The 18637-nt window shown below is 36.8% G+C and overlaps 1 protein-coding gene and 1 long non-coding RNA gene across 3 annotated transcripts in view; one reads left to right on the top strand and one right to left on the bottom strand.

The window, feature by feature from the left end:
* LOC110066318 (uncharacterized) overlaps window positions 1-15124 on the bottom strand; it is a 45168-nt gene extending 30044 nt beyond the window's left edge. Inside the window, exons 1-6 of one of the 2 annotated variants that reach the window (XM_089290540.1) lie at window positions 14236-15124; window positions 12177-12293; window positions 10838-10954; window positions 6197-6304; window positions 4629-4859; window positions 2937-2984 (exon numbers count right to left, since the gene is read on the bottom strand). In XM_089290540.1, the coding sequence (XP_089146666.1) occupies window positions 2937-2984; window positions 4629-4859; window positions 6197-6304; window positions 10838-10954; window positions 12177-12293; window positions 14236-14977 (1363 nt within the window). In that variant the 5' untranslated portion in view covers window positions 14978-15124. The remainder of the gene's footprint in view (window positions 1-2936; window positions 2985-4628; window positions 4860-6196; window positions 6305-10837; window positions 10955-12176; window positions 12294-14235) is intronic. The other variant, XM_089290539.1, reaches the window with a different exon arrangement.
* Window positions 15125-15164: 40 nt separating this feature from the next.
* LOC149112622 (uncharacterized) lies at window positions 15165-17007 on the top strand. The gene is made up of 3 exons (XR_016207528.1): window positions 15165-15389; window positions 16352-16415; window positions 16897-17007. It is a non-coding gene; the product is annotated as an uncharacterized LOC149112622 (long non-coding RNA).
* Window positions 17008-18637: the final 1630 nt, after the last annotated feature.

The raw sequence follows: 18637 nt of genomic DNA, 5'->3' as shown, positions 1-18637 counted from the left end.
TTGTTTGATAACAATTGTTTAACAGATCCTACAAGTCTAAAACAAGTAATAATAAGTAAGTAATAATATTTGACAAGGAGCTTTTCTTTTTCTTTCCAAAATATCTTTTTATACATTCAGCAAGAAGTTCTTTATGGGAGCCAATGGTGTGTATTTGTTAACTGAGTATCGTATAGTTTCTTGTTCACGCCAATACGATATCCTGAAATTTACGATCTGTCAGTAATGTACTGTAACAATACATCATGTTTGTAACCAGTGGAAGCACAGACGATAATCAGATGCTGGCCTAAGATGTCTGCTTCAAAATAACTGGGAAGTTCCAGGCTGTGACATAGTAGACAAAGTTGTGTCCACATGTTGTAAGCTTTTAAAGGGAATCTTGGTTAAAAGCAGTATTGTAAGTAATACATCAAACACTCAAGACTGTGTTTGACCACATTTCCAAACACCAAGAAGAGGGTTGAAAATACGACGCGCAGCGGAGTATTTTTGACGAAGTTTAAGGTGTTTGGAAATGTGGTCAAACACTGTCTTGAGTGTTTGATATATCTTCTCAATCAAAAATAAACAGAGTTAAAAACGGAGAAAAAAATCGCAAAACTCTATGCTAATCAAGATCAGATATCCAAACGCTCGAAAACAATAAAACCACTCGGCCTGCGGCCTCGTGGTTTCAAATGTTTCTCGAGTTTGATGAAACCCTCGCACTCGTTTTTGAAATGGTGCTTAATAATCCAAATCAAAAGTTGGTGTTTGTAACAAACTGAGAGGTTTAAAGTTGATAATTCTTCACCCGTTATGAAAATCAAAATGGAAAGGAATGACCCTAAAGAACCTTTACTGAACGTTAAGGTCTTAAAGCCGCTAAACCACTCTTTAAAGTTGCAGTCCTTCGATTCTCTAACTAAAGACAAGATACACTGATGCTGCTTAACAGAATATTTAAAATACATTACATGAAATTTTCGCGACACGTTTATTTGGTGATTTTCAAGTGCGCATATTTCACGACACTAAAATTCTTCGATATTGCGAAAATTTTGTATTTTGAATCACTTTAACTTCACGTTTTCGAGTACATACAATTTGTTTCCTTGGCAATGTTACCAAAACATTACCTTGGATTAAGTAAACCGACTTTATGAAAGGTACAATGATGTCAAAAGTAACAAAAACTCAGCGGCGGGACTATATGTTAACAGTAACTAATGTGAATCACTTAATTTTCGCATCATGTTATGTTCGCGGCACTTATTGTTCGCAACACTTTAATTTCGTGATTTCTTAAATCGCAAAATTCGCGAAATTGACGTGTCGCGAAAATTTCATGTAATAAGGTAGAGGATACTACATCACTGCGCACATTTACAGTGCCCTCTAATCCCAAACAGTAACAGTTGTAAGTTTTACTCCAAAGTTTAACTTCCTCGGCTTATTTTAGGTGGGGCTTCATATCAAGAGAGGGTGGTTGTGCATTTGGAAGGCATTAAGATGATTTCCGCTGTACATTCGAGCAATAATGGCAAAAATAAAGTTACCAAAAAAACCCTCATAGTAAGGCAATATTTTGAATACAGTTCAGAAGAACTTATCAACACTGAAGCTCTCGAGCTGACCCCACGAGAGAAAATTAAATTTGAAGTTATCCATAATTTAATAAAAACGCACATTTCACGTCAGTTCAAAACATAATAATGAACGCTTCAAGCATCCTTACAAGGTTTGACATTAACTCTCTCGGGAATGCTTCAAAATTTAATCGTGGGGTCACTTACACAAATGAATCAAAGTGAGATGTTTCAAACAACATTCAAAAAGTTACCATGCTGAGCAGATTTTTAGTAAATAATTTTTGCACTTATTGCTCGAACTTTGAGCATAATCCGTCTTAACCAAGTCTTTCTGAATCCACGTGTTAAAATAATATATTTAGCTCTTATTAACCGAGCTTAGTCAGTCTGTGTGGGAGAATCTTAACTGAGGTCGTGAGTACAGACCGAACGCAGTGAGGTCTGTACACACGACCGAGGTCAGGATTCTCCCATACAGACCGACTAAGCTCGGTTAATAAGTTGTTTATTATATGGCAAAAAAGAACAGTTTAATTCATTAATGTAACTGGTTTGTACTAGCTGAGCTTACTTCTGCCAAAGTTTGCTCGTATTCTTTACATTTTCTTTCTCATCAGCCTTTTTGGCACTTCCATAAATAAATGTTGTTAGAAGAAAATAGTCAATATTTTTGCATTTCAGTTTGCAACTTTTTCACCACAAAACATTACCGGTCTAGATGCCAGTCTAGATGGGAAAATCTAGGCCACTTTCAATATCGATTTCAGCCAATCAAATTCGTAAATATTTGGTATTTTCCAGTCCTTCTGAGACACAGCCATATAATAAGATGTAGATATTATCACATAAAGCACTTATTAATATACTATCTAAGTATAAAGCAAGCCTTATGTCAAGGTAATGTTGACTTGAAAAGAAATTCCAGCTGTAGAAATATTTATTTATATCAGGCAGCTCGCAATAGGTAAAAGCACACATTGTGTACCTATTTTCCCCTTGCTTGAAAGATGATTTCGTCAAGAGGACAAGAAACACTTTAAAAAGGGGTCAATAGGTTAAGAAAGCATTCTCTTTACGTTGGTAATTGCATGTCGCTTACGAAATGCAATCTTTTGCAGTTCACCAGAAGTTTAGGCCTGCCATTCTCTCATTACAAGTAGCATTATTTGGTGTTCCCTTAGCATTCCATTTGTGTTCAAGAAATGGATTTCCAGTTAGATCATTTCTGTCTGTTACTGTATGTCTGTGTATTTGCAAAGCAAAACATGGCAAAGGAAACTTATTTGTGAAAAGCTGATTATATATTAGAACTTATTAGAAGCTGGTCAGTGTATAATTTACACAATGAAATATGTCATGTACCTTCATCATCTGATGCTGAATCATCACCATCATATGTGTCATCTGCTTCTGTTGGTAAAAAAGACATTTTAACCAGGAGAAGCCATTAAATTTTAAAACCTACCAGCGTCCCATATTGATTCTACATGTGGGTAAATTGAAAAAGGGCACAGTTTCAAAGTAGAGAAAGAATATAATTACGGTACCAGTATTTTTTCTGCTTCCACTATAATTTTTCAGAGTTTGAACTCTTTGTAAGAATGCTCAGTAAATTTCAAATTACAGCCGGAATTACCTCCAAATCACACACAACTAAGCAAACGTTGAAAAATTCATCCACTCCAAATAACTATCAAGTTTTTTGGTCACTGTCAAATTGAAAACGTTACCATTCCATTCACACCTGTTGAATAAGACAGTATAAAATGCATCCTTAATTTTGTCGATTTGTGGCTATAACTGATGTAAATGAATCAGTGTATTCCTCGAAAACTGATGTGAGCTGTCAAAATGCATTTCCATCATTCACCAAATTAAAGAAAAATACATGTAAGATTGACCTTAGGTTAAAATTTCTTTCCAGAAAGCCTACATTAATTCTTGCCGTATTATATTTTTCATTTATTATACGATAAGCAATTATAATGTATCACAAAAGGTTGCTTGTAAGTAATTTCACTGATTAGTACACTGACAAAACTGAAAAATGGTCTTCATAGTGAACACTTTACTATTTACTACACTTTACTATTTATCCCAGTTACGAAATTTTCAGAATTTTTGGTTTAATGGAAAGCGTCCTTAGTTTAATATTTACTGGAAATCAGAGTTCTGCCTGGGGCCCATTTCTCGAAAGCCCTGGAAACTTTTCGGGCCTGCAAAACCATTTTTAATTAATCTGTATCTAAAAACAGAGAGGTGCATATGCCTGAAACTTTTTGTATGAAGTGAACCTCACTTAATATTTAAAATTTGGAAATTACAACAGCTCTGTAATCTTAAGGTTTGATATTTTGCTACGGCTTTCTGGGTGCAAAAATTTTTGGGACCTTCAAGAAATGGGCCCCTGATCAGAGGAATTGCATGACTTACTAATTGTTGAGAATCAAAGCAGAATCAATTAATACCAAATTGGTCAGTGTAAAATGATGACTGCAGACTGCACACTGGGGGTAAAATGTAGACTGAGGGTAAAATGCAGAATGCAGACTGTGGATTTCTTAACTGAATTGGGTTACCGTTTCAATCACTGAGAGTTAACAGCAAACAGGGTAACCAAAGCGTTATTTAGGCTAACCTAAGTGATGTTCAGGCTAACCAGACTGATATTCAGGCTAACCAGACTGATATTCAGGCTAACCAGACTGATATTCAATCTAACCAGAGTAATATTCAGTCTAACCAGAGTGAAATTCAGGCTAACTGGAGTGCAGACTTTCACTGCAATTAGCCTGAATAACTCTGTTTACGGTCAAAAGTCAATAATGGAAATAACATGATATATACTTAAGGCATCTGTAGTCTGCAGTCTGCATTACATTTTTACTCTCAGTCTGCATTTTACCCACTATTTTATACTGACCGCATACCAAATGAATTTTGAACAGTAAGGTTGTCCATGGGAAAGAAGTTTTTCAGTTCCACTATTTCTCAATGGCACGGTACTGGAAACAATCGTTATCAAGAAACCTTAGGGCTTGTCTTAAAACTTACCTCCTGCTGGATCTTTCCCAAAGTACATTTTGCATGCTTTGTACTCCTCCTCTGAGATTGTGGTTTTAAGCTTCAACTCTGCTAGGCTCAGTTCTGTCAAGATCTCTTCTGTAACAAAACATCTTTGAACCACTTCACCAAGATGACCAGATGAATAATCTTCCCACAATCTCTCCAGGATCTGAAGTGAATTGCACTTCACAGTTATCAGCAAACTTCCAGTCCTAACACCTGTAATATAGAGTCGCATTTCTTTCAAGTATGCCGCAAATTCATCGTGGTCAGCCTTACACCTTGGTGGTGTAGTCTACAGATAGTTTTTAGCAATTAAAACCAAGACTTCTTCTGTTGTACAAATGCGATTGGGAGCTTGGAGAGCTTCAGCCCCTGCACCTGAAGGCTGGGTATGTCCTGTTGACACAGGCACTGCAGATGCCACCTGGTGCTCACCATCTTGAGATCCTTCTGATTCTATTGCTGAAACAGTTCTTTCCTGTGTGTTGTGTTCTGCAGGTTTTGTGGTATCCACATCAACCCTTATATTGATTGAAGCTGTTGATTTGGAGCCATATTCAAAGTCCATAGTCAGTTTAAAACTTTTATCAATCTCATCCCCATGCAGACTCCACTTGTTGTTTGGTCAGCACCAGAAATAGAGACTCTGGCCAAGCCTAATGTGAAGGTCTGTGCTGTCCAAGCATTTCAGCTGAAAGCTGATTGGCTGAGAATCAATCATAAGCAGTCTCTGTCTGCACATGCCAAAGCCCACAGACCTGGTCAGAGTCCATGTTCCTTTGCTGACCAAAGATAAGCAAGCCCTGGGGACAGGGCTGAACCTTTATTGCTTTGTTCAAATATAATTTTCTCAAGTCTTAAATTCAGCTTCTACAGAACTGCCAAGGAAAGAACTAAGTGGCCACTAATTTCACACAGCTGAAATATGATTGATCTCAAAATATTTGCTTGACATTTTATTCATCTTTTTTATTTGCACCTTTCATCTTCCTTTTGTTGTGCCTTTTTATTAATTTTCGTCATGCAGTCAAGAAATTATTTGATTTTTTGTTTTCAAATTGGTTTTTACATGTGTCTTTTACTTTTATTTTGTTGTTTTCTCAAATGTTAGTCTTTATAGTACAAGAATGGAAATTCTGTAGGTTGTATTTATTTTTGTTTAGTCTTCCCAAGTCAATAATTAACTCATTTATTAAATTTTCTCAGCTTCTGTTGAGCATTTTCTTGCGCAGCAAGAAATATTTTAATTTCCTGTTTTCTTATCAGTTTTACACATCCATTCGAGTTCTTTTTGTTGCTAGTTTTTAATATTTTGGCCCTAATCATTTATTCAACTTGAAATAAATGATATCTTGCAATCTGATCTTTTGTAGACCTGTGGTTACTGCATAACTATATGGTTTATTTTTCTGCCTACACTCACTCTAAACTATTTAAAAGAACAAAACAACAGGAAACTAGGGCTAGGTCGCATGCAATTTTATGTAGGCGTCAATGGATTAAACCTCACAAAAAAAAATACTGCCCATTAGTGTGGACATTTTATATATTACCTGCAGTGCTGGTTACTTGTGATCCATCAGTTGAAGTGGCATTAGTAGCAGGAGGCTGCTTCTCAGAAACATGGTACTCATTGCCATCAGGAACAGATTCAGATGTTTCTACAAAAAGGTGGATTGTATTCTTCACTCTTAATTAAATACAATGTTAACAATATTTTGTATATCAACACCGAGGAAAATAAGCATGTAAGAAAAGAAACAAACTGTTTAATTTGCATAAGACAAACTGGTTTTGTTGTGAATGACAACAAACTAACTCATCATGTGCCCCACAACCAATTTGCCTTGATATCTCTTAAAGTGCTACCATGACAAAATTCGAATCTTTCCTATCTCAGCCATTTTAAAACATAAACAAGTACTCTGTACAAAAAGAAAAAGACTGTTTACTATTTTCAAATATCTCTTCTTGTTCCCGAGATATTCAAGTAGTTTTAAATGAGCAAATTGGCCAAATGTTGACATCATAAACTCAACCAAATTTCAATCAAATATGATGAAGAAAATTATCTCAGCCAACAGTAATGTGTCAGAAATGTTTGACACTTTGCAGTAAGATTCTACTAGATGTGCTCTACAATTTGAGCTGAACAGTTTTGTTACCACGGCAACATACTGGGTTCTAGGACCAAGTAAAGTGGCCTTGGATTTCTGTAGTTGTATTTTTATAAGAGAGAGCTAGAACTCAAAAAGTTGAATTGTGCACTTCTCTCAGAAATTGATTACTCAATAATTAAATTACAACAGAATCCAAATTTTCCCAGCCTCCACGGGAAACAAGAATTGGTTTGAAAAATCAGGTAGTTCCAGAAATCACGGGTTAAAGAATATAAAGAATATAAAGAATTGGGAGTTAGGAAAAACTGAGTATTTGAAAAGTCGGGATTCCACTTAATATCTGTTTTGTTTTTTTTCCTTTAACAAACATTATTATGACATGGACAGATATAGGCACACTGGTATATCTGAATCTTTTCAACAAATGGAGGAAAAAATAGAATCTTCTTGAACCTCCTTATCATCCATTTGGTTTGAAATGTTTGTGATCTTTTGTTATTGAATCCACATTTTGTTGTTAATAATGTTCCAAAACCACCCTAGAAACAATAGCATGTGTGATGAAAACAGTTCATCAAGTACTCCAGGTGAGTCTGGAGTCACATGGCAAAAAAGAAATCAAAATGGCATCTTAAAATACGAATCAGGTCAGAGTTGTTTATGGCTTAGATCCCCTTGGAATTTTCCACATACAAACTAAACATTTACAGAAGTTGGTGAGATTAGAGTTGGGTAAAAGAAAGGAAAGTTAGTCCAATTAAACTGCCAGCTATTTCATTTTTATTTTAACTCCATACTTCACAATACATCACACTCAGTATTTTGCATCATAAAAAAAACTTGCTGTATTCTTGCAAAGTCTGTCATGATCTGACTTGCAGCTAACTTCCAATGTAACCTTATTTCAGCAAGTGAGCGCATTTACAGGTGTGCATGAGGCAGCTTGGCGACAGAGGAATTAAAGATCCCAGGGAGTAGGACTTATGCAAGATGGCTGCCAAGACAAACAAGCTTATCTGATGCTCACCAAGCAAAAATGCCCACAGTGCAGTGAGTTATGGTTAGACAAGCCAACTCAGCACAGGTGTATTTACACAGCCACCCTTAAAGTATCATTGTGCAGTCTCGAATTTAATCCAGTTATGGCTGGCAACAAACAAATTAACTCTAAATGTCAAGAAAACTAAGTATATGCTCATAGGGAGTAAATTCAAGTTATCCCAAATACATACACTGGTAATGATTTATAATTACAGTCAAAGTCCATGATACACCACTAGATTGGGTAAGCAAACAAAAATCTCTTGGAGTTCACATTGCTGAATCTCTCAATTGGCGCCCACACATAAATGCTACCTCAAAGAAAATTTCTGCTGGTGTTGCAATCTTAAAGTGTGTAAGCACTACTATACCATACTAGAATGAACATGTATAATACACTTGTGATGCCTTATTTCAATTACTGTAGCACTATGTGGGGCAATATCAGCAAGGAACTATTAGACAAAATTCAAAACCTGCAAAAATGGGCTGCTAGAATTCTCACCTTTTTAAATTACAAAACTCGCCCAAGTGTTTTATTGGATGAACTTGGCTGGGAAGGTTGGAAAACAAAAGATTTTTAAAAACAACTGGCCAAGATTATGTATAAAATCCATAAAAATCTTTCCCCATCGTACCCGAAGTGGATTTTTACCAACACCTCAAATGTACACACACGCAATCTTAGAAACTCTGAGATAAATTGCTATGTCCCCAGACCAAGAACTGAATATGGACAAGGAAGCCTGCACTACAGAGGATCTGGTCTGTGGAACAAGATTCCCTCAGAAATCAGACACACGTCAAGTTTAAAAGTGTTTAAAACCTCACTGAATAGGAAAGATTATTTCTAGTGCACTATAAATTAACCAAAGTTTTACTTTATAGGTTTTTATTGTATACTCACAATGTAACAATAAGTCCCTTTTCTACGATCGGAAAATACTTCTCGGGGGTGACACGCAAATTATGTCATGGTTTTCTGACGCTAAGTGGCTGAATTTGCGAACAGTTCTCAGATAAACAAAACGCCAATTGGCTGAAAATGAGAACAATTCTGGGAATGTTTGAACAGAAGGCTATGCAGCACAGGAAATCGTTCAGCGAAAATTCAATGCTCAGCCACCCTTGCAGAGCGCGATAAGATGCGAAATTTTATTATTCGGTTTGCCGTAAATATATTATTTTATGGAAGGCCACCGAGACAGAAAAACCAAGACAACAGATTTTCAGGTTACAGTCTTCCCATAAATGTAATGAACGGAGATGAGTGACATGACGTCAAAACAACACGCAACACTCATGATCTCGTAACATGACACCTCGAAAGCCCTAGTCGCGTTTCGTCATTTCGTGGTTTTGAGAAAACACGAATTATTGCTTTCTAAGCGTTAGATTTCAGCAGAATATTTACTTGCTCTGTAGTCCAAAGAATTACTGATCATCCGTCCAGGAAAATAATCAGTTTATAAAGCTGTTTCAAGCGAATATACAAGCAATATAAACGATGTCGATTGGTAGAAAACGAGAACAGTTCTCAATTCTAAAAATATCTTGACCTAAATCGCCCGCCGGTGACCTTTCAATGTATGATATGTTCTGATAAAGTAGCCATAAATCGGAAATATCGTCCAGCGTGGCGGGTTGGCGCGCGCTAAGGGTAGATTTCAGAGAAAGGAGTTTGGAGTTGCGCCGAAGAACGAATCAAAATGATTGCACCAAACGGTAAATTATCAGAAGTGACAAGGTATCCTCCAAGCTGCCGAGGAAATACTCAGAGATCGTAATGAAACAGTGGCTAAACAAGTGTGGGAAAATTATGGCGCGAATTTCAGGGAAAACGATCTCTCGCTTTCTAGATTTATGGACCCAGGAAAAAGTTAATGAAATTTGCATTTGGACGACGGATCGACACACTGTTGGTAAGTTGCCACCTTCCTTGATATGCTTGTTAGAAAAGAAAAATGGAAAAGCAGAATTTCACGTTGTATTTTCCGCACCGCAATTATGTGGACTTGTGCGGCTGAACTAGAAAGTTTTCAGTTTAATATCCCGAGTACATTTTTTGTTGTTGTTGTTGATAAGCTTAGTTAAAGAGCCACGTAAACACCATTTTTGTGGATAGTCGAAATTCGCAAAGATTCAACTCGACTATTATTGATAAAAGACCATTGTGTAAACTCATTCATGTGTGGTTAATAGATGATGACAAACAAACGTTCGAGAATAATTACTTATCGGTGATTCATGACAGATGCTTACCAGACATTTTGTTTTCGATGAAAAATTCACCCGTTCTCATTGGTGGATACTGAGAACTGTTTCTCGTTTATGAATGAATGTGATTTCATGCTCCCTTATTGGCTAAGACTGGGAACAGTTCTCAGAGCTGCAAAACATTCTCAGTTTCCAGTTGAAAAGTGCATTTTCCACTTTGACATTGCACTGTGTTACTAGTTATTTTACTTAGTTTGTTAGTTGATGTAATGTAATGTTAGTTAATGTATTCCTGTTAATATCATTAATTTATTCTTTGTAATTTTTCACACGACTCCTAGGAAGACCATTTTTATGATAAGATTTTGTGTTTTAAATTAAGATTGATTGATTGATTGACTGACTGATTGATTGATTGATTGATTGATTGATTGACTGATTGAAAATGAATGAGTTGCCATGATAACAGAATTTTTTATAACTGTAGGTGTTTTCCCTGTAGAACTATTAGCCTACCAAGTTTCAGTGGTCTGTGCTGTAAATATTGACCAAGATAGCTCTATTTATATACATGTACTTGATATAATATTGGGCTGCGTGTATGACATCATCAGTCATCTCATTTGCATATTTTACACATTTTTCAAACTTAAATATCTCCGGAACTTATGCAGATCTTTGCAAACACTGTAAATAGCATTTATATTCTTTTGTGGAATTCTGTGCAATACACTTGAAAAATCAAGAGGTAAAAATTTCATCATAGTACCACTTTAAGTGAAAGAAATACATTAGTGTGGATAGTGTATTCATTACCTCTACTTGCCACTCCAGGTGACTCAGCTTCAGTTGAAGGGGCATTATCACCAGAAGCTTGCTGCTCAGAAATCGGGACTGGGGACTCATTACGATCAGAAAAAGGTCCAGATGTTTCTACAAAAAAAGACGGAATTGCATAAAATTAGTTATTGTTGAGAATGCATTTTAATAATTAACATATAATTTGCATAACTCAGCTACTATGACATAGGCGTGCAAGGCATGCTAAAGAAATCTTTTTGAGGCTGATTAAAATAATTTTTAGACCGTCGGATATAATGTGCTCCCTCACCCAGTATACATGTACATACTCCCAGCTACCAACTCACTCACTCAGTCATAACTGTGATAAGTCCATTGCCATTAGTAAGAAGTATTTCTTTGACCAAAAAAGATAACTCAATGAAGAAAAAGACAAGGGGATTCCCAGCTGTTTGAAATATTAAGGGTACAGTCACCTAACATAATAATTATGGCCACTAGTACACAATCCTGAAATACTCTGTTAGAATGTACACAAACTGTCTCATGACTGACAATAGAGTGAATTCATATAATCTGTTATTTATATGCCAATCAGAATCAGTAAATGGTAAAGAGGAAAACAAAAAACCATGCACCAAACTGAAACTAATGGCACTTTTTATTCAATGAAAAATTCTGGCTTGAATTTCCGGGAATTTCCATTGACGAATGGAACAGCATTTTCCGGAATTTACACACACAAGTACAATCTCACAAAGGTGTATACAAATTTTCAGAAATTTTATTACCGGGAATTGTCATTCAAATTTGATTTTCCTTCCAGTATTTTTGGTTGAATGGTTCGCTTTGCGAAAATCAATAATTTCCAGATTATTTGGAAAATTTCCCAGGAAATTTCCATACCATTTTTCCCCATTTCTAAGTTTTGGAAATTTAAGGTTGAATGGAAAACTCTCCTAGTGCTCCAAATTCCTTATTGTGGACGTTTATTCAAAATAACAAGCCTTTTAAATGAGATATAAACAGTCCAATACATTCCAGCGGCAAAATGATGTTGTGCATACCCAAACTGGTCATTAGAAGAACATTACACACCTGATTAGCATATAACAAACAGGTTATATGAATTCACTTTATTAATAAATGAACACAAATAAAGAAACAGACTTTGCCTGCAGGCTAATCGAAAGTACACACAAGTGACCAAGAGTGACAATACACAACATAAGTAGCTACACCCATTAATTATTTCTACCATTCTGGCTATCCGCCTTCCAAGTTTCAGTTTAATTGACCATAGTACCACTTTAAGTGAAAGAAATACAAATAGTGTGGATATTGTATTCATTACCTGTACTTGCCACTCCAGGTGACTCAACTTCAATTGAAGGGGCATCATCAACAGAAGCTTGCTGCTCAGAAACCAGGACTGGGGACTCATTGCAATCGGAAAAAGATTCAGATGTTTCTACAAAAAAAAGATGGAATTACATAGTATGCATTAGCTATTGTTGACCCATGTAATAATTAACATATGATTTGCATAACTCAGCTACTATGACATAGACGTGCAAGGCATGCTAAAGAAATTTTTTTGAGGCTGATTAAAATAATTTTTAGACTGTCGGATATAATGTGCTCCCTCACCCAGTATATATGTACATACTCCCAGCTACCAACGATTAGAAAGGCCAACTATGCGATGAATAATGTAAATTATGCAATTCTTTTCTGAGCAATTTTAAGCTTGTTTTATAAGGTTTGAGGATAAGAAAAACACTTTTTTGCTGCCCTAAAGACATTTTGAACACAAACGATTAGCTTCTTACGCTTTGTTTTTATGTGCAGTATTATATTTCTGAACACAACAACCAACTTTTTAAAATTTATTTTGCAAGGATCATCAACAAAACCACCATTGAATTTTCAGTTTTTAAACACTTCATTCTGCTTCATAATAATATTATTCAATCCATAATTAAGCAGGCAGATCATAAACTTCTATAAAACCCCACAGTACATGTAGGTTAATTTATAACATATGCCAGTCTGTCAAACTCACATCTGATCTCATAATAGTATTGTATAACAAAACTAGCTTGAACATAACAAAACAGTCTTTCTCCCTGTAGGCAGTAGTTGATAATCAAAGGGGACTCTTCGAGTCACGACTGAAATGTTTTGGTCAAATCCAGGGGAAATTGGAGTAAACCAACTCGAGTTAGCAGGGTTCTACTGTACAAGTTGACTGCAGGAAATTTTGTCATGAACAAAATTTTCTTCATCACGTTTCAAAAATCTCACTGGTTAAAGTTTGCAAGGTGACGAAAACATACCACGACCAAACATCTACACAGATGAATGTAGCCCGTAAAACAAGCCATTTGGTTAAAAATGTCGAACCATTTCCACAATCCCGGTCAAAAGTAGTTGGGACACTTGAGTTGTATCACGTATCCCCCTTCCCCCCTAATCAACGTTGGAAAATATCGCGTTTTCCCCAACAAAAAAGGGAAAAATCACCTGATTATCAACATTGAAAGTGGGGGGAGGGGAGAACTTGGTTCGTGTCCCAACTCTTTTGTCTGGGATTGCAGCTAAACAACAAACCATATTTCCAATTGAACGTATAAACTCCATCGGGTCCGAACGTGTATATATCAGCCATTCAGATTGGGTAATCTGAACAAAGCACATGTTTGTGTTTCACCAATAGACGACTCTTTAAGAATAAGACTCACACCAGGTCCCCGACATGCAAAATAACGCCTTGCAGCTTCGAATGTTTACAAAATCGAAGGTGACAAAGGTTTCTTAGGCTTTTTCCAGGGTAAATCATCTTAAAAATGGCGTATCCATGCAGGAATTCCTAAGAAACTTGTTGATTTATGTTTTATTTTATGAATGTTGTGGGTTCTTTTGTGAATTATGCGATTTTTCGTGAATTGTGCGATCGGATGCGATTTGAGGTCGATTGTGCGAAATCGCAATATCAGGCCTGCCTAGTGCTTCAAATTCCTTATTGTGGACATTCAAAATAACAAGCCTTCTAAATGAGATATAAACAGTCCAATACATTCCAGCGGCAAAACGATGTTGTGCGTACCCAAACTGGTCAGTACAATCATTACAATATTATGCGCGTCATTAGCATATAACAAACGGGTTATACGAATTCACTCTATTATTAATAAAGCAACACAAATAAACAAACAGACCTTTGCCTGGCTAATTGAAAGTACACACAAGTGACCAAGAGTGACAATACACAACAAAAGTATCTACACCCGTTAATTATTTCCACCATTCTGGCTATCCGCCTTCCAGGTTTAAGTTTATGTTTACCGCAGTTGTTTTCTGCTAAACTGAACAGATGCAACAATTTTGACACAGTCGTGTTTGGTACTTACGTTTGACTAGATGGAGTGGAAAAAACGCGGAAGTTATGTTTCTGCATTCGTTATCTGTAAAGGTTAGGGCTCCAACAGCCAGAAATTCGTTGTTTCTACGCTTCTTCAAGATGACAGCACCATAGGGTTTACGATTCCCCTGACGAGTAAGTTCATCATACGTTGTGTAAGGACGTTCAAGGGCTTCATGAATTTGATACTGCGTTGAAACGGTCTCTGATCGTTTCAGCTCTAGCGCTATCACCGAAAACTTTCTTTGCCCAGGACCATCATCTACAAAATAACACTTTAAGTCCGCACCAGATGCGATTTCTGCGTTGGCAACTATAAATGGTCGATAATCAAAAATGCTTTCGCCTTCGTGGCATTCCTTGGATGGCTTGATGGGAATTACAACCAAGCCGGAAGTTCGGACAAAGTTGGCTGGATTGTCAGCGACGTCCTTTAACTTAATTGTTTTCAAGTCACTTGAATCCAACTTTTTAAAGTCCAAGTAATAACTTTCTATGGTACAGTCATCCCTAGGGAAGACTTTGTCGCTGGATATAAGACAGTAAAAGAAATCAAGATTTGGAGAAATCTGCAGATCCTTAACGACGAAGCCAGAACCAAGAGTTTGTGAGCGTTGATCTCCTGTAGTCCGTCTGATTCGACACACTCCTAGCTCATCTTGTTTTTCCTTTCTTTTTAACCTCTTAGATTCTGCCCTGGTTGTATTTCCTTTAAATACTGCTGCAGCCATGGTTCACCTCAGCGCTTTCAAGCGCTGTTCAAGCGCCTCAACTTCAACTCAGAGTGTTGTCGAGGAACTACCATCCCACAATGCACTTTGACAGTGGTCACGCACCCAACTAATAATTTATGACAATCTCGTTCCCAGAGTCTTCGTTCCCCTTGACCAGCGGTCGGAAAAAGAGAGCTCTGGGATCAACCCAGGAGGGAGAGGTGAACACGTCAGATTTGGCTGACCCTATGATCATGGCCATTATGACGTCACGGCGAAAGAAGCGCGCAAATGCACAAAATTTTCGAAAATGGCGTCCGTCGCCTCTCGCTGATACAACTTTTTGAGGCAGATTTCTCCGATCATTCCAGCTTCAAATGGTATTGTATTTGGATCTCAAGGAGTAACTATCATTTTTCTTTCTTGAGAGGTAAGTAGATTTTAATTATGACCGAAAAATCTCGCATAAAGTGCATTTAAAGAGTTACAGTCATCGCTCTGCGGTGGAAATATGTGGGGCAAAATTTTGACTGTTCGCCCTGTAAAATTGCGTTTTTTACGTGATCGGTAGCCAAAAGAAACGTGTAACTTGGTCACAGAATAGTTTATATGTATAGGAAAGCATTGTAATTGAAGATAATTTTGAAGAGTGAGCAGTAAAAATGATCAGTCCATTTGAGTATGAAATATCTGCGATATCGAGCTCGGAGTGTTCTTTCAGAAAACTAAAACCTTTCCACATTTTCTACAACAGGCCTAGCAAACAGAAATATTATCCACAATGACGGAAATGAGAATTTTCACAAACAAGAACTTAACTTTAATTATTTAAATAAGACTTAAAGCCTACCTACTGCACAACGTTGGTTAAAATGCAGACAGAGGATAAAAATGAAGACTGCAGACTTTTTTAGAATATTGTATTCCCATTTCCTTTATAGAGAGTTTAGTTCTCCTGTTAGCCTGAAGTATACGGCTCAGATTAGCCAGTGTATGGTTAGCTCGATCTCTCTATAAATGAAAATGGGAATATGATATTCTTAAAAAGCCTGTAGTCTACATTTTACCCATGGTTTGTAGTCTAGTCTTGTAAGACTTTTCTTTAAACATAATGACATACAAGGCCCTCTCTCCTCTGCATAGGCCTCTCTTGTGCTGCTTGACCTTAGGCTGGTAGTTCAGAGTATATTCAATTTCCCTTAGGGAACCTCTACGGAGGAGAGTACAAGGCCCCATTTATATGGTCTTGGGTACTGGAGACAACACTATCAGACCCTTCTGAGGCAACTTTATCAAGTGTTTATATGAAATGAAGTTGTCCCTCCAGGACTACTTAAGCCTTTTTTCATATTCTAATGCTCAGTTGTCCTTCTTCCTTTGACTTCCTTTCAGCCATTTGATCACTGTGGGGTTTTGTGAGTTAATTTTGATTTCTTCATACCAAGAGTTGTCCCAGGTAGGCCAGTATTTTGACGAAAACAGGTTATCAGGCCTACCCTGGTTATGTTGCTAATGGTGTGAAAGTTAACTCGTCTAGGGTCACTGGGGGGAGGGCTTTCTTTGTTACCTATGACCAAATAAGGGGCCTCACTGTCAGCTGTAATCATGTATGCTTATATAACAATGGAAATGAGCTATATAATGTTTTATAAATTATGATATTAGCTCCATGTACATTACTGCATTGTATCTGCTTGGACTTAAAAGGTGGATGGGGTTGGATCATTTAATTGTGAGAATTAGTTTTTTTAATGGTAAATACATATTGAGTTCCTGGTGCCAGATCTCATTAGGAAATCTATCTTTTAGTTTACATTTTGTGTTGAAAAGAGTTAGGGGCAAAATAAAAACCAAAGAGGGAAGGGAGGTCACGTCACGTCAACATTTATTTCAATTTTCAACTGGTGAATATTAAGGGGAGTTTTATTTGATCGTAGGTTATCATCTTCCACTACCTTTGCAAGACCATCCAAGCAGGCCCGTTTTCTGATCATATAAAGCTATCTATTTATTGTCAATGTACTGTCAATTAAACATTTAAAACCCAATCTTGTGTGGTTTTTTTTTGTTATTTGTGGAAAATGTATGCTTATCACTTGCATGATGCATTCTTTTGAAGCCAAAAATAAAGTCATCAGTGCAAAAAGCAACAGGGAACCTGGGATGGATGGAGCTGGGGAGAAATCAGGCTTGGGGTTCATGTTTAAAAGTACAACCTCTGTGACACTCTTCTCTACAATATTTCTTTGTAGGTCAGTTTAAACTTAATGTAAAATAACTGTTGAAGCTATCTTTATTTACATACGATTTACTGTGATGAAAATTAAAAGCATAAAGTATAAAGAAAAGAATTGATTATCATTTCAAACTTAGAGGCAGTAAAGCTTTCACGGTGTCTCAAAACAGATACTATTAGAAAACAAGGGGTTTGGTTACAATAAGAGATCACCTTTGTCACAACCTTCCTCAGTGTACTGAACTCTTTGTTTTGGCGATAAGTCATTTTGGCTCAACAGGTTTCTCCTGGATAAGTTAACTCTTATTGCCAATGGCTTAGCATAAGAAGTGTCCCAGTTCATATTTTCTTTCCTCTTCAATTCACTTGCTGCTTGGAACCAGATTCTCTATTTTTTAGTTCTTTACATGTAACATCCTACACAGTTTTCTTTTACAGTCTATACAGGTTTAAGTGAACTCACTGAGAAATTAGCAAAAAAAATTAAAACCCAAAGCAACAGTTTAGGATGTCTTGCTTGTCAGAAGTTCAGAAGAAGCTGCGAGACAAGAAACAGCTTTGCACTGCATGCGGACGCCCGAGGAAACAGATCCTGCTCCGATCTCATATTTGACGAACATTTTCACATGAAATGAAGCACCTTTCTGTTAAGGTCTCGTCCATGTTATTCTGAATATCATCTGTTTCATCTAGGTCTCCCATACAATGATTTTGTATCATTTTACCATCTAAAATATCCACACGTCTGCTCGGAAGCTTGCGTCAGTTGGTTGGCCTCGCAGAAGAAAATGTTATCTTCAACGGTTTTGCGGATAATTTAGGGCAGAAAAATAATTCTTTGGGGCATTATGTACTTTCCAACTCAGCATATGACTTGATAGCTTAAATATCTTTGTAAGGGAACATTTTCCATCGAATACTTTCTCATATTTCGAGGGTTTCGAGTATTGATCAGCAGGTCCTCCACGCTATCGTCTACAGAATAATGGGTTTAAACCCACTGATCATTTTTATGCATATGTTAAATGATTCGTTTTCATCACCATTCAAACGTTTTAGACCATATCAAGATCATATTTTTGTGTTCGTGTTGTTCATCGTTGGGTTCTCCAGATATCGCCCATGAAACGAGCACAAAGTTTCACTTTAAAATCACGTTTTCAATTAAGCGATCTCGAAATTTTGCGTGTTTTTGATCCTTTTGACATCTAGTTTTTGAAAACCAAAGTATTTTTGGACAAAATATTAACAGGTTATCTTATTCCTGTGGTCTGTTGATCGCTTTCTTTCAAATTCTTTGAGCAATCATCGGATGAAAAACTTTTCTGGTGTCATTATTTTAGCGGCCATTGAAACTTCACGGGCCGGCTTACGAGTGACGTCATAATGGCCAAGATCATCGAGCGCGCAATCGCATGGCTACGCAAGCGAAGTTGACCTCT

This window comes from Orbicella faveolata, unplaced genomic scaffold (assembly GCF_042242905.1).
Source record: "Orbicella faveolata isolate gen_17 unplaced genomic scaffold, um_ofav_v1 contig_2, whole genome shotgun sequence".
Taxonomy (NCBI): domain Eukaryota; kingdom Metazoa; phylum Cnidaria; class Anthozoa; order Scleractinia; family Merulinidae; genus Orbicella; species Orbicella faveolata.
This window is presented reverse-complemented; position numbering and strand designations above follow the sequence as displayed.